Source organism: Uloborus diversus, chromosome 10 (genome assembly GCF_026930045.1).
Source record: "Uloborus diversus isolate 005 chromosome 10, Udiv.v.3.1, whole genome shotgun sequence".
In the NCBI taxonomy this organism is placed as follows: domain Eukaryota; kingdom Metazoa; phylum Arthropoda; class Arachnida; order Araneae; family Uloboridae; genus Uloborus; species Uloborus diversus.
In genome coordinates, this window is record NC_072740.1 from 134782672 (window position 1) to 134799808 (window position 17137).

General features: G+C 30.6%; 1 protein-coding gene across 1 annotated transcript in view; it reads right to left on the bottom strand.

Annotated features, from left to right (window-relative positions):
• LOC129231190 (E3 ubiquitin-protein ligase HERC2-like) overlaps positions 1 to 16897 on the bottom strand; it is a 323605-nt gene extending 306708 nt beyond the window's left edge. Inside the window, exons 1-5 of the mRNA XM_054865437.1 lie at positions 16629 to 16897; positions 14167 to 14328; positions 10824 to 10929; positions 8771 to 8929; positions 636 to 787 (exon numbers count right to left, since the gene is read on the bottom strand). Coding sequence (XP_054721412.1) covers positions 636 to 787; positions 8771 to 8929; positions 10824 to 10929; positions 14167 to 14328; positions 16629 to 16897 — 848 coding nt within the window. The remainder of the gene's footprint in view (positions 1 to 635; positions 788 to 8770; positions 8930 to 10823; positions 10930 to 14166; positions 14329 to 16628) is intronic.
• Between the last annotated feature and the right edge of the window lie 240 nt (positions 16898 to 17137).

The window sequence follows — 17137 nt, forward strand, 5'->3', positions numbered from 1 at the left end:
TAAAATTAAAGAGACATATCAAATAAAACATTGAATTTTTATTTTCATGATAGACATTTTAATATTCACTTTAACAAAAAAATTGAAAAAGAAACTTCAAAGTTAAAATGACAATTTTTTTCTTGGTTGTTTACAGTACTTGAGTACTGATAATTTTTATAACTTTTGCCAGCTTTACACTCATACATTTCATTTTTTCTTTGCATCAAGTTGATTTGCAATGCTATTTTGCACGTGTTTGACTCTTTTATATTTACTAAAGCTACTAATTTTCTCTAAAGCTTAGTAATGTCTCATACATGTTTAGTATATTCACTTCTTGGTGAGTTTGCAAAGAGGATTGAGGATTTGTGACCAGCACACGAAAGTCACATAAAAGTCTCATTATGGTCACTGTGCCATGAGATTACACTCCCGCTCATGACCAGCCACTTATATCTGAGCATAACCATCATTAGGACATACTCCTACCACATTGTAGATATAACATTTTTGAACAAAAATTAGAAAATCTAATTTGCATGTGAAGATGGGTACTACATGTAAGTATAATTGCTTAAGAAAAAATTATCTGCTTCATTTCTTACATCTTTTCATTGAAATTTAAAAGAATGGTATGATTACTGGTCACTTACTTTTCATCTCCATGACCAAGTCTACCTCTATCTCCACATCCCCAAGAATAAACTTCTCCATCATGCGTTAATACAAAATAGTGTCTTCCAAAAACAATAGAAGCTACCTGAACAACTTTTATGCCAGCAAACTCATTGATAAATGTAGGAACCTAAATTATAAAACAAATCAAAAAACAAGGATAAATATTTTTCAAATTTAAAGCAACTAGCTGAAGAGTTATTTAACAATAAAAATACAGTACCATGTGTCGGTAGTATGCGCCACATGGGTGTAAGTGCCACACTGTAATATTTATTAGAGAAATAAAACAGAATATGATGGGCCCATTGAGAAGTAATAGATGGAGAGAGTGCAACTCTATTATCCTTATACGGCAACGATACCATGTGACCTGGGGAGCAATTTCGAATTGATCGTAACCGTTGAACGAACTTTTCATTAGCTGAAGCTATGAACGTTTATAAACAAGTAATTGAATGAGGGAAAATTTATATTTTTAACAATGGCACACTCTATTTAATGATACAAAGCTTTATGGGCATTATATAATAAAATTAATTGACTAAGTAATTGAAAAAATAAACTCATTTCTAAATAGTGAAACTTTTATAAGTGAAAGCTGCAAGGAAAGAGGGGAAATTTGACTTATCAAAATTTTAGCTTATTAAAAATAAAAAACAAACACAGAACCAGAAAATAAAACTAAAATGTTACTACCTATATTTATTAACTTTATATCATTAGCAAAAGAATTAGTAAAATAACTACAAAAGAGGTTACACATGCATTAAAATTTTTTGTGTGGAAGTAGGTACACATATTTATATACTTGTACAGTTTATACAGGTCAAAAATGTGTCCTCATTCTTTAAAGAATTCTGTAAAAATACATTACTTCTCAGCATCAAGTTATTGAAATAAATATCCCTTTGACTTTTAATGCATCAAAGTGAGAATCAGGGATGTTAAAATAAATTTCTATGAAAACACAAACCAAAAAAAAAAAAAAAAACTTTGTCATCAACTAATATGATATCCATGAAATTTGTGCTCAAAGGTATGATTGTTTTCTTCATTTTCTTTCTTTTTTTTTTTCAAAAAATCTGCTTTTAATTTTTAGTTCTACATTCAACATCTTAACCTCTTTCTATGCCCTCCCTCAATGTTCAGGAATCAATCAATTGAAATACCCTGAACACACTTGCTTTCTGTAACAACAAAGTGAAACCCTCTTTTGGAAAAGACCAGCAGCTTGGAAGACAAGATATTACATTTCCTTCAAAAGGAAAGAGAGGCTACATCCCCGAAGATAAAATACCAGAACTAAATAAAATAAGTATAATTCACTGTTAACAAGATTTCATGTGCATTTTTAAATAAGTTAAATCAAATTATTTGAGCTTAATATGATTTTAGGTTTTGTTTTGTGTCTAAAAATGTGTGTGTGGTAATTGCTTCCTGTTCATTCCCAAGAAAAAGTCCTTTGGAGAAGCAAGTGCTGCACTGAAATCTGCATCTTTTCTGGTTCATATCACAGTAAGGGGAAATGAGTCATTTTCTCTAAACTGGAAAATACTTGTCCTTGCTCCAAAAATAACAATTAACTTGTATAGAAAAAAAAACTGTTGCTAGAATGCTTTAACAACATGTTTTATATTGTAAAATAAACTAAAACCAAACTTTCTATTATTATTATACATTTAAATAACTTTTTTACACGATAAATGTAATTCCCCTGTGTGTCCCTACCTCCACCTTAAAGCAAAATTAGCTCTAAAGATTCAAGAAGCCATGCATATTTGTAAAGAATCTGTTGTTTAACTTATTAACAGCTGTTATGCAATGTTGTAAAATAGAAAAATAAAGACTTTTTAAGCTTTGCACCATTTGGAAAAAATAGCCAAAAATGTCCTTGGATTTTTTGTCATTCCCCTGTCAAAGAGAGAATGGATTTTTCTTACATCTGGTAATAGTTGCATTAACACATACTTTAGTCCCTGAATTCTGGCCTCATTACAGAAATAATCTTAATTGGTTCTTTTTGCAAAAATGCATGGAGTCAAGTATAATTAGGTAACTTCAAGTTAAATCTTGGTAAGTATTTTTAATGACTGTCATTATCCTGTCTCTGATAATTAATTTAATTTTTTAATAATCACTCCATGATCGTTTTTCGATCTTATTTAAGTGATATTGATTTTTGTTGTTTACAGTTATGACAATCTATAACTTATTTTTAATTTTTGTCATTCCCTTGCCACATGCAAGGGAAACAAATGACCACAATAACTACTTTTTGCACACCACCACATTGGATATATTTAAATTTCAAAACAAATGTGTTTCCTTTTGACACAGAAATTATAATACCATCAGTAAAATACATTATTCTCTCTAAACGTCATTCCCCTGTCAAAGTGAAAGCCATTCTTTGCCCTGTCTAAATTGCAGTTTAGGGAAAATGACCCTAATACCATATACTATCAACTGTCTCTTCCCAACATTGCAAACTTGTGAAAGGGGGGAAAAGTTTCAGAGAAAAAGCTGGATAGAGTTAACAGGGTTCGTACTCAGTTTCAGAAACAAAATGAAGGAGTTTTGGAGGAGTTTAGAAGGAGTAAAATGAGATTTTGAAAGAGTACTAATGGGCTGTCCTTAAATGATGTTGCACTTTTTTTTCAACATGTTTGACCCCCTTCCTCTTTGTCACAAAGTGTAACACTTTATCTTACTCCTCCTCTTGTCACATGCCATTTAAAAGCATATTGTTATAATAACTGCGTGATGTTTCTTTTCGTCACCCTCTCTCTTCTCCTTGTCACCATTTTCACAAACCCGTCTCCCCTCAAGGCATGACATCACTTGTGGATGACTCATTTTACAATATCATAACTGTGACTTGATAAAAAATTGTTTTTTTAACACAATCACTTACTATAGTACATCTGCTTATGTATTTTTAAATATTTTAATAATAATTAGACAAACTGACTTTTGCAGCTGAGAGTGGGGGTGGAGGGAAAAGCAATAATCAGAAAACTTGAAAAAAATAGCCAAACAGCATTTAAGCATGGTATACTTCATTTATGAAATGTCTTAGTCATCTAATAATAATATTTTAACCTTCTAATTTTATAACTTCTATGATCAATTTGTAAATCACATCTTTATGGAAAAAATAATGGACATTATGGAAAAAACGAAATTACTACATTAAAATCGCCTTTTTCGCTTTTGCGACAAAGTTAAGTTGTCAATTGAAGTATTTCAAGCTACTGTCATAAAGGAAGAGTCTTGAACTAAGAAAGAAGGAGTTTTGAAGGAGTTTAAACCAAAATGAAGGAGTTTGAAGGGCCCTTCGAAAAATTTCCTAAATGAAGGAGTATTGGAGGAGTTTTGAAGGAGCCTACGAACCCTGGTTAAAGAATATTTTTATGTAATTGAGAAAAAGGAAATTTTTTTCAACTTATAGATTTAGCAAGGAACGTTTTTTGTTCATGGTTGAGTCATGACTTCTTGAATACTCGAACTCAACAAAATTCAGCTTACCAAAACTAAATAATATGCATTCTCTATTCACTTAGGCAGGAACAAACCATCACTTGTGTCTTATCAAACATTTTGACTCAATAAAAGTACTAACTTTTGAAATTCTACTGTTTACCAAATTATATTACATTCAAATTCAGTTTCACAAAAAAAAATCTTATGTAATTTGATGCAGTAATTATTAACAAGTTATTCAAACTATCTGAGCCATTGAAGCAAATAATTAAAATACAAAAACAACATTTTCATATTTTTGGATAACCATAAAAACAACAAAACAAATAAAAAAAAAGTCTTACTGGTGCACGAGATCGATACGTAACAGAGTACAACTTCCCATATTTATTGAGAAAAAAAATAGGATCAAAACTGCTTTGTACTTGAGAAACTGTTAATTCTGAAAGTGTTTCACTTTTAGTTAAGACAGAAGCTTCCTCTTTTGGAGTCCATCTAAAAGCCCCAAGGCAATAAACATCATGCATTTGAGAACCTTCCTACAAAAACAGTAAAATTATACATCTACAAAGCATGTGTGGTAAAAAAATATTGAATAAATTAAAATATTTCAACAATTTCTCATATATATGTTTCAAAAAAAGTTTTATTGTAGTTCTTCTTTAGTTCTTTTATTTATTTATTTTTTTAACAAGCACACTATTAAACATTTTCAAGGACCAACATACCAAGAAATGTTACACTAAGTTTTTTACTTTATTCAAGAGTTAACTTTCCTGGTAGGAGAAACAGGGTTGCTTTTCTTTTTCTTTCTTTTTTTTTTTAGTTTAAAGATAATTTTCAAGACACATAATTAGCAACCAATAATACAGGAAATATATTTTGCACATAAAACCATACAATACAAATTGTAACTAGCCAGTTAGATGCAAGGCATGCAAAGTTTAAGAAACTATGTTATTGATAATTTAAAAAAAAAAAAGATTAGGAGCATTATTTACTCTGCTTTTACCGCCACCTACCTAATATTTTAACTACATACCTGCCAACATCTACTGGGGAAAAATCTAGTATACTATTACAAGAGATTTTTCATTGCTATTTAGGGAAGAATACAGGTTTCTTATAATCCTTCTTAGTACAACCAAATGCTCCTTATATCATATATACAATCAAGAGAAATGATTAAAATCTAGGAATCTCCCGGAAAAACCAATATAGTTGGCAGGTATGAACTATGTAGTAACACATGTAATCTATTTCACCCACGGAAAATTACCTATGAAAATCAAATAATGTGATAATACAATCAATTTTGTATTCTCACGTTGAATCAAATTAATACTTATATTTTGGGAAACTTTGTTGTAAGTCAAAAATTATTTTTGTTATTATTAAATGATAAAGTTCTTGTAATTAACAGTTGAAATATTAATTGAGATCTATTAATATTCGATGAAGTATTTCTTTATTTAATAGTAAGTATATCTCTAGTTTAAGTGTTTTGTACCATTAATCAAGTGGATTAGGCAAAGTGAAATAGTTCATTTCACATTTGCTTATTCAAATCTTTCGCAAATAACTTAAGTATTCATTTGTTAGTTATTTCATTCACAATCCATCATTTAATAATTCATTTAAATTGTTATTCATTAAGTATTTTATTCATTCATTTTTCTCATATATTGACTTATTTATTTATTCATTTATTGTTTTATTTCCTTTTCATTTATTCATTCATACTTTTATTTACTCACTTATCTGATCAAAAATTACGTTAACAATTGAATAGAAAATGTTTTACTAGAAAAATATTTTATTTTTCACTTTGCCCCATGAAAAAAAGTGAAAACTTTCCATCCTTTTTTTTTTTTTTTTGAAGGTACAAATTTTCTGCCAGAAATAAAAAGTAATTTTCAATACAAGTTTTATTACAAAATATATTGTTCTTTCTTTATGAAACCATAATTTCCAGAATGAATTTCCAATTTGTTCCTTTTGAAAATAGTAAGTTATCTTAACTATTTTCCTTTACCTCACATTCCCCTACTATTAGAAAATTACACTAAAATTTATCAGAAAATTTTCCCACTGAAAATATCACTTTCAATGGAACTTGTATCGTTGGCTAATGAATTTTTGTCACTCTAGGATTTTTCACCTTCATTTCTGTTCAAAGAGTTGTAAATTCAAATCAATTAAAAGCTTTTTGAAACCATATCACTTGGAATGACTAAAGTATAAAACTAGATATAAGTTTTAGGGAAGCATTGCATACTGTATTTTACTGCATATTATCCGTGATGGCATATAATCCGCAGGTCCCCCTCCCCCCCCCCTAAATCGTCAACAATATTATTCGTCCACATTGTATTCAAACACTTTATGAATAAAATGTAAACGATTTCAGTAGTCTTTCAATTCATTAAATATTTTTGAAAGTAAATATTTGAAATACAACATCTTTTCATTGCTTGGGAAATTAATTTGTAACGCTTATGTCTTATTCCTGGCCGATTTGGTGCTTTTTATTGACACCTAAGCAGTTTCAGAAATTTTTCGTGCCCAAAACTACAAGTTCGTTTGTGAGGGGAGGGGCATCCTTCAGAATGACCCCCCCCCCCTAAAATGATAGCCTGTATCTGCCCATGTTGGTGTTAAGGGAAAAAAAGCACAGATAATCCGTGGCAGTGTATAATGAGCACCTCATTAATTTGACTTTTTTAACAGATAATCCAAGGATTATATGCAGAAAAACACTATTGTTAATTTTTAAAAAGAAATTAGGAGAATTTTTGCTATTCGCTGAAAATTTCATTTTATTGTGAAAACCTTAGAAAAAATAAAGTACAGTTGAGTCCCGACTTACGCAAGGGATGCGTTTTAAGACTCCTCGCGTAAGTTGAAATTTCCAGTTGTGGAAAAATATATGCATACAAATTTTTTTAAGCATACCAAATACTTTTAGGCACTTATAACACCCCTCAAACTGCTCTAAAGCATTCCTTAACCATTACAGTTTCTTCCATAAAGAACTAAACTTTTACTGTATTTAAAAAATAAAAAAACTGTTATTCGACATGAAATACTCAAAATGCACAAAATGAATGCCCAATGGGAATAAAAGATATAAAATAAAACAACACGGTACGCACTGCATGCAGTAAAATTAAAATGATTCACAAAATAGTACTGTAGGGTAGATACAGTAGCAATATTTACGAGTTAAAAAATGAGGATACTAGTGATGATTTATGCTCCAAGATCAGATCGTTATTCTTATCAAATACATTTTTAAATACGCTTCACCTTTTATTTAAAACGTTACAATTTGTGGCTACATCTCTTCTACCTGAGCTTTTTTTTAATCCACAGTGCAAGAGCACACGTAGCTTCCATTTTCATAATTTTTACTTTGCTAGACTGCTCTACAAGCTTCAATATTTAAACTAAGTTCTAAACTTTTACGGACATCTTTTTGTTTTGGCTTTTAATTGTACATATGGAAGATTCACTCATACTTATTGTCGTGGTACCTTCGACGTATTGTAATTGTTCAAGTGAGAATCTTAGCCTTTTTAAAAAATTTTTATCAGAAACTTTCTTTTTCTTCACATTTTCAAACTTTAGATGAAGGTGACACTAAGGTGCCATTATGGATATTTGATGCACTAGACTAGTTAGGCGTGGGAACTTTGGCTGTCAGTGATGCTCAAAGATACGTAATAACATTCACGAAATCAACATTTAGTAGCCAATAACGAAGCTGATACTTCCTTCTAAAAAATTCATGTTGAGGGCGAAAAATTCGCGTTAGCTCTAAAATTCATTAATCATGAAAAATTCGTGTTATAGCCATTTTGCGTAAGTTGGATCGTGTTGTAGCGGAAGTTGACTGTACTATTAGAAAATTACACTAAAATTGATCAGAAATTACTCTTACTGGAAATACCACTTTCAATGAAACTTCTATTGTTGTCTACCGGATTTTTGTCACTCCAGAATATGTCACATTCATTTCTGTCCAACAAATCATTTAAAAGCTTTTGGAAACGATATCACTTGGAATGACTAAAGTATAACACTAGACATAAGTTTTAAGGAAGCATTGTGTTACTATAGAAAGTCCCCCTTCCAAGTTATTATTCAATTTCCATATATTTGCTTGGTTTAACTAATAAATTAACTGCTGGAGAAGTGATATGTGTCTTTCCAGAATGATCACAATACGTGTTCTGACCTTGCAAAGGCTTCTTCTCTTAACACTGTCAATAAGATGGAGGTTTGTTTTTTTTTTTTTTTTTTTTGTCAAAATGGTAGTCTGAAAGTCGAAGAAATGTAGATATTTCAATTTACTTTAATATGATTTGTTGGAGGTGTTAAGCAACAATGAAAGGGACTAAAAATTATCAATCAAACTTTAAAAAGGCAAATGTCAGTTTGTAATGAACTATTTTTTCCAAACCTCTCATCAAATACTATTCACCTCTCAAAAAAAAAAGAAAAGAAAAGAAAAAATGCTTTGAAATCAATGCAAAAATCTCAACTTTTGCTACTTTTACATAATTTAAATATTATTCTATCAATTTAGTAATTACAAAAAAAAAATAATAATAATAATTCTTACCCCATATTCTTGAAGGGGGGAATATGTAGAGCAGTACTGATCCAAATGAGATAAAATACAAACAGCCCCTTCCTGCATGTCCACAAGATCATCATCTCTATCAGGAATGGGATTGTAATGTAAAAATAACTCTGTTGGACTCACATGCAGCCGTGAACTCTATATTAAGATAACACTTAATGTAGCATTAACAACTACACAAATGATGAGATATTATAACACAAACAAAATTAGGTAGTTTCACAAATAATGAAAAACACTCTACACACACATACAGAAAAAAAATGCACATGTAGTTTGTTAACTCTGAAATCAGTATTTTTATCACCTTGAGTTCAATGAAAAAATCCTCCTGTTAAGGAAAATGATAGCCTTAAAGGAAAAAATGCCTCCAAATACATTATCTACAATCTGGCAAGAAAAATGTTGAAGGGCTTTGCTAAACTAAAGGAATCTGTTTAAATTTCTCAATGAAAAAAAAAGGTTAGCACAATACCTGCTAAGATGTTGAAAATGTTTTACATTTTTGGTTTGTAGTTCTTGCTCAGTCCAAGATGCTTCATGTGGAAGCTCTGCCTGACATGTCTTGACAAACAGTGGGCCTGTTTTCACTTTCAGAAAAAGGTTTAGAGCATTTTGCAGAAATTTTTAGAAATGCTTTAGGAAGATAATGAGATTTATTCTCTTTACGAATGGAAATGAGCAATATTCATACTCTTGTACAAAAGGGGCTTTTCATGCAGGGTCCATTTTACAATAGAGGATGGTGCAATTCTCACAATATCTTTCCAAATCCCACTTTGCAAAATCAATTTTCATGCATTCCTACAAAAAAATGCTCTTAAGATTTTGGTCAAGGCTTGGAAATTCCAACTTCAACTTTTCTCAAGTGTGAATCCTGCCATGATAAAGATTTTTGTAATTGGTTCAATATAAGGATTACAGGTTTTATTAATTATTCTATTGCTTTTATTTTAAATCAATATCAGTAAAATTTTGCTTTTCAATTATTTGTAGCCATGTATTTTTTTCCAAAACGAGCTCAGTCCCCATCGTCTATATGACGATTATGAGAATCTGGCATTTTCCTTACTTTTCATGTGGTCAGTACAGTACAATATTGCTTATCTGAACTAACTGGGACAAAAGCAATCCAGATAAATGAAAATTTGGATAATCTGGATAGTATGGATAATAAGCAAATTAAATTCTTAAATAAGTTGACTTACCACTCATTACGACAAAAATTGTATTTTGTTACAAAATTGGATAGAACTGTCTACAAGGCAATAAAAAATATCAAAACATTTTTCCACTGTATTTCTTAACAGAGTTGGTTCAGTGTTCTGGTTTAAACACCTGAGGTAACTGAGTAAAGCATGGTCACCCAAAGGCTTTATCTTTAATCGATAAAAATAAGCAAATGTGAATAATAGCTTTTCTTGCTATCAAATTTTTAAAATTATCTATGCTAACATTAATTTTTTTAAGCCCATAAATTTTATCTGGATACCTCAGAGTCTGGATAAATGACGTTATATTGTACTATCTGTAAATCTGAGATTGGGAACAAAGAATAAGATAAAGTTTCACATAAAACTTTATAAACACTCTTCTTTGAACTCATTCATGCTCGGGAGAAGAATACTGAATACTCTAAACCTACACATGAATAAATTTGAAATGAAACATATATACTTTACTTGCTTCATTTTAACAACCAACTTCAAGCTCAATTGTATGTAATACTGCAGCCAATTATGCAATCAGTTTTGAAATAAAAAATGAGGGCGATATTTTCATCCACAAAATCAATGTTTCCCAAAAAAATTCTATTATTTTTTGCAAAAGCTAAAATAATTATTCATTTAACACATGAATAACATTTGGAAAGCACTATGAATTGATAGGCGTTATATTTATATAATGCCATATAATGTATGCCAATAATTCATCAAATTGTATTCCACCAGTTAAGTTACTATTATGTGTCATTAACATAGACAGAAAAGAATCAAATTCAAATTAGAGTAAAGTTTGGAAATAAACTTACTTCAATGTCCTCTCCAATATCTATTGGCTTTAACTTGTAGTTTAAAATTGATTCCACTCTTTTTAATACTGGAACTAAAGGAGCATGTGTACCAAACTCACTAACCCTATGTCAGAAAGAAAATGTTAACAAAAATTTCTTAATATATAACTAATATTTGTGACTACGAACAAAATAGGCAATATTGCAGAATTGTATTCCATTTTGAACATTAAACATCACATAAGAAAGGCAAATACGTTTTAATACATTTCTATACAGCTATATGGGAAGGACTATTTCTGGAAAGGTGCAATTCTTTGTCCCAGGCTCATAGCAACCTTAGCTCAAATAACTTTCAGTTTTAGTAGCAATCCTCATTGCTTTGTTAACAAAATGAGAATTTTATGTGCAAAAAATTTCTATGTTTTTTTAATTAGGTGTGTTTATAAGGTTCATTCAAATGAAACCCGGTCAGTGTGTCTAACTTCACATTGGACATTAGATGGTGTCACAAAACTGCGTGTATAGAGGTACATCTATTGGTTGATAGACTGACGCAAGCGCAACATTTGATGTTGCACAGCGACAGTGTGGTTCCACACCAAAGAAAAGGTGGTCACACAAATTATCTATCATCCACTACGGAACGTGTCCTTGTTTTTGACCACAAGGGCCCACTGCTTGTTGAGTCCCTGGAGCGGGGAATCAACATCAATGATCAGTGCTATCAAGCCACTTTACAGAACCTTAGATGGGCCATTAAGTCGAAACGGCCAGGCATGTTGTCCAAAGGTGCCCACAGACGGTCAATGCGGTAAAGATGATTTTTCCCCAGTTTCGGTGGGAAATGCTGGAACATCCACAGTACAAAGTCCAGACCTTTCATTATGTGACTTTAATGGGTCCATGTTACTTTCAGATGTTTCAGAGGTCAGATGTTTTTGGACTTCTGAAACAAGCTATTTGCGGACATCAATTCAAAACAGACAACGAAGTGTGACTGAGTCACGGACTGGATCGAACAGCAGCCTTCTAGCTTCTTCAAAGATGGAATCGAACGACTAATGTCGTAAAGGGATAAATGTGCCAATAGTTTTGGCAATTATTTTTGAGTTAATAAAATCATTAGTGTTACTTTACACTAGTGACCGGGTTTCATTTAAATGCCCCTTATAATATGAAAGTAAATTTTAAAAAATTCAGCTTTCATTACCTTTCAGAGCAGCTTAGGTTTAAATTCAGTTTTCATTACTTGTAATGAGTTCCCTTTAACATTATTGTTCAATTTTGTTTTGCTTTTTTATGTTTATATTGGCGAGCCTTTGTTAAAACATGTAAATTTTAATGACGGTAGTCATATATTATGTCTTGTCAGGTGAAATATGTTACAATGTCATTAGCATTCAGCACAAAAGTTATAAACATGTGGTTAGTAATAATGGACTAATGATAAAGTGACTGCATTATTTCCAATATTTTAGATGTTTGGCCTCAAAATGGAATGGCCTCACAAAAAGAAAGAACTTTGTATTATGAAGTTGGAAGCTTACTAATGTTTTATACATTAAAATAATGAACAAGGGTTCATGCTTGATAAAATAAACACTAATAATACAGGGAAATGCAAAGACTTTTGCTTCTCCATACAATATGAGCTACATTTTTGCTCAATGGTAAAAGGATAATATTTTTAAATTATGTAAAAGAATAAAATTTAAATTAGCAGAAATGAATGAGTTTAAATATTACTTTACAGAAAGCAAAGCATAAGAAGATAATAATGACAGATAATAGTAAGACATACTACTTATTATGCATGAAAACCCAAGTGGAAAGGTTAATTATTTGACTTACACACAATTACTATTTGATTCTCTACTTTAAAGATAGATCCTTTTGTGCCTCCTGTTTGACCATATTTTAATAATATTAAATAACCATTCAAAACACTAGAATTTTGTGCAACGCAAAATATTTTGCTTAGCATGAAAATGAGCAAGATGAAGGAAGAAAAACACATTAATAAAATGTAAAGGCAAAAATAAAAACTTGAGGATCATTTCATATAAGTAGTTTTAAATGTAATGATATTTCATACTACGAGTATGTAAAATAAATCCTTAAATGGATTATTAAATCCCAGAATGACATATTGTTATTGCTAGTAGTACCCACACAGTGCTGCCTGTTAAAAGATTCTTGATAACCTCAAAAGACAAAATTATAAAACTACAAAAGAAAGCATCATCTAAAACAGTCAAGTAAATACATTGTTTTCCTTTAAATGACAAACTAAATTATAAATTAATAAATGATAATAATGTCATTTGGTTTCAGTGAAATGTATTGAGGTAATAAAAATTATTGTTATCTAAACAAATCTACAAAACAACTATTACAACAATTTATAAACATTTATCATTTTATAAATTATTTGCCTCCTTTCATGGTACACTCAAACCTGTCTTTGTGCAGATAGAGGCTGCATGAAAAAATATCTCAAAATTTGACTGGCTATACAACTGGCAAGACATGAGTAGCTATAAAAAATAGCTTTTGCAACTTTTTTTTTAATGCAGTGAATAGGGACAGCATAAAAAAAGTCTCACGAAGAAAATAACCTATAACCATATAAAATAACTAGGAATTACTTTTTTTAATGAAATCAAAACACAAAGCTTGGCAGCTACTTGGAATCTCAAAAAAAACTTTTATAATTTGATTCAAAAAATACACATGTCAGCATGTTTAAGTATGTTATTTACCTATGTTTTGAAAAGTTTGCATACCCACTAATATCCAAACATTTGAAGTAATCACCATTATCATTTGGAGTGTGACACTATGCAAACTTTCTTGTGGTAAAATGGTGTAAAATTGCTTCAGTCAATTGAACATAATACATCACACTCTTTTTATTAATACCTTGGGCAATTAGTTTCCAATTTGATTGTAATTTTCATATATTGGACCAAAGAAATTTACACAAAAAAATTACACAAAAATACTGCACAAGCTTGAGTATAGATGACAAAAAATATGAAAATAACTCTTAAAAATTGTTTTGTAAGAATATATCACATAGTAAAATTCCATTTCAAACATTATAATATTAAACCACACATTAATATAAACTTTTAATGGTTTCACTAGTGCACGAAAAAAAAAATAAATAAATGCAATTTTGTTATTTTAATGACACACAACACTTAATACAATATCTTTTTTTTTTTAATGAGTGTAAATATGAAGCAATACATTTTGCACACACGAAAATTCTAACAGAGTTATCGGAAATATTAGTTTTTCAAAAAATGAGAACAGAAACTTAAGACTTAAAGTGAAACTTTATGAAAATTACCTATTATCAGTGATGCTATGCTGACTTTTCCATAATTTCATTAATAACAGGACAGCATCTAATATATAATGCAAATTTGCATGTTGAACAGCTACTTCAAGTAAAATTGCTAAAGATAGCTGCTTTTCTTCAACTGGTATATGAACACCACCACTAAAGTCTCTAAGAGAGAAGAAAAACGTTAGAGCATGATACACATCTTAATTTTCAATATAATATGTACCTAAAAATTCATTTAACCTCCACCTTAAAATAAGCATAGATTTAATTATATTTAATTGACGAGCGAAAAGTTTTGGAAACAAAAAGGGATAAAATGAGTAAAACTCACTTCAGCTTTGAAAAAATAGTGAAAAAAAAAAATCCAAAGAATTTACATGGTACATTAGTCACGCAGAAAATGTTATTGATCTGGTTGTCTCAACAAATCAAGACTTTAAGTTTGGTCAACAGTGCTGTGTTGCAAGTAACAAAGCACAGAAAATATGCTTGGGTTTATCAATCTATTTTAAATAAATGTAAGAAGGATCTTTTGAATTTGAATGAAAGTTTGATAATACTTCATTTGGAATATGCTGTTCAGCTTTGTTCTCCTTATCTGAAGAAAGGTATTTCTTTATTGGAAAAGATTCAAAGAAAGGTTACTAGGCTAGTAAGGGGACTTTCAGATTTAGATCATGATGCCAGACTTAATAGGCTTAATATGTATAGTTTGGAGCAAAGGAGGGTCAGAGGGGACATGACTCAGTTGTTAAAATTTATCAATATGAAAGAGTTTAATGCGTTAAATTTTTGCATTGAAAGAAGGACGGAGGCTCCTTGTTTAAAACTATTCAATTCTCTAGGGAAAATTATAACTTCAGTAGCAAAGTGGACACTTGGAACAGGCAGTACTGAGTAAGGGGGTCGATAACTTTGAGAGGAACATTGATCAAGGACTAACAAACTGGCTAGGACCAGCCTAGCTGGGTCCAGAGCCTGTTGCTCGTCATGACAGTATTTGTTTATCATTACTGATTCTCAAAAGTGTCTTAGGCTTCAGTTAAAAGTATGGATTTGTAAAGAATGAAACAAAAAATGGGGAAGTGTTATATGAAAGAAAGTTAAACAAAATTTACATAAAAAAGGTATGCAGTAAGCAAAACAATCATTTTTAATTTCTTCCCCATATCAATAGTTCATTGAAAAGTTTTTACCAAGATATGAAAAGAAAAACCTTTCATAAGCTCTTAACCATTATGCAACATTATTAACGTAAGAGGATTCTCAATTAGTGCAACTATCAAAAGTGATTCAAAATGTGTAGAATTGGCGAGATAATTTTTTGCTACTTCAAATGCTTTTATTAACATACACTATTCACCAAGAAAAACTTTAAAAAGGCCTTAAGATAATCACTTTTATCAAAATTCACTTTTTTACTTTGATCACCCTGAGCTCAAATCACATGGTTCTATTATTTTCAACTCAGGATGAAATTTCTTTGACTTTTCCCTCAAAAGTGGTCCAGAAATTGGTACATCAATACTCTGCTGTTGTTGAAATCTCTCATCAACATCGGAATCTAAATCTCTGGATCCTGCATCTTTAACCTTTGTGCTTATTTTCGTCAAAAAAAATCTGCCGTGGACAGGTAAACAGCAGTATCTGCAGAAATGAGTTTTCAAGATATTTCAAGAAACTTGTGTTGGATTCAATACTAACAATAGGGAAATGATGAAGAAAGACCTTTTTTTTTAGCGGAAACCAAATAACCAAGAATATACAACAAACCTAACATACAATGGATGACAAAAATGCAAAAGATTAAAATTGAAAAATTTGCAGTTACTCCCCAAAACCTGCCCATGGCAGAACTCTTCATTATAGCTAATGTCATTCAATGACAAAAGTATCAAAGCTTTGAGTTTTGGGGAAAATTAGGAAGTACCCTCAAACTCCATTTTATTCAAACTTTTCAACTGCTTTCAGAATTGTCAAACCTCATTGAAAAAAAACCCTGATATATAATCCATTTGATATTATTCTTCAGAGTTTATTTGGAAAAAAACACATGATATCAAATACATTTTCATAAAAATATGCATTAATGAAAGATTGATGAAACCTCGTTAAACTGTCAACCTTGACTTTTGCTATCTGTCAGCATGTCCCTGTGGTTGACGGTTTAACAAGGTTAGGCTGTATTTAGCTTTAATTACAGAACTACTTTCAGGGTAGAGAAACTTTCCGAGAAGACTGGCTTGCATTTCCTATATTTTTACATTAAGCTTTGTTGAGCATTTAAATGGGGAGGAGGGGGGTTAATGCTAATGGGAGGTTTATTTTGAAAATATTCATTGAATATGAAATGCCTTCAAAAGATGGAAAATTTTCACTCCTTCAATCTACAAAGCAACATACAAAACTTACAATTCAAAAAGTTAAAAAGATGCATAGAAATTCATAATTCTTATACTCACTCAAGCACAACGGATCGCAAAAACTTTGAAGCTCTTTCAACAGTTTCCAACCATACAGATGAGACTGAAGCTGTGTCAAATAAAGTTGCAGGAGGGAGAGTTCGTAAAGCTAAAAGAGATTCCATCAGTAATTCATTACACAAATCTTTATCTTCACCAAATCTCCAAGCTCTTCGAAGGGAAGAAAATGCAAAGCTCATAGCAATTCTGCATCCTACTCTGGCTAGTGTAGTTAATGCTGTTTCATTTTGTGAGCTAAAACAAATCATTAATAATAAGAAAACTACAGTCACTGAGAGCTGAAACATTCAAGAATACATTAGAATACCATTTTGCATTTCACATACAAAAAACATTTTAAAAGTCCAACATATTATGAACTTCTCATATATTTCATTAGAAACAAAATAATGGAGACATAATAACAACTAGTTGTGCTGATTGTGTTCAATTTGTTAAAAATACATACATATATTTATTCAAAAATGTGAGAAGAAATCCTAAAAATG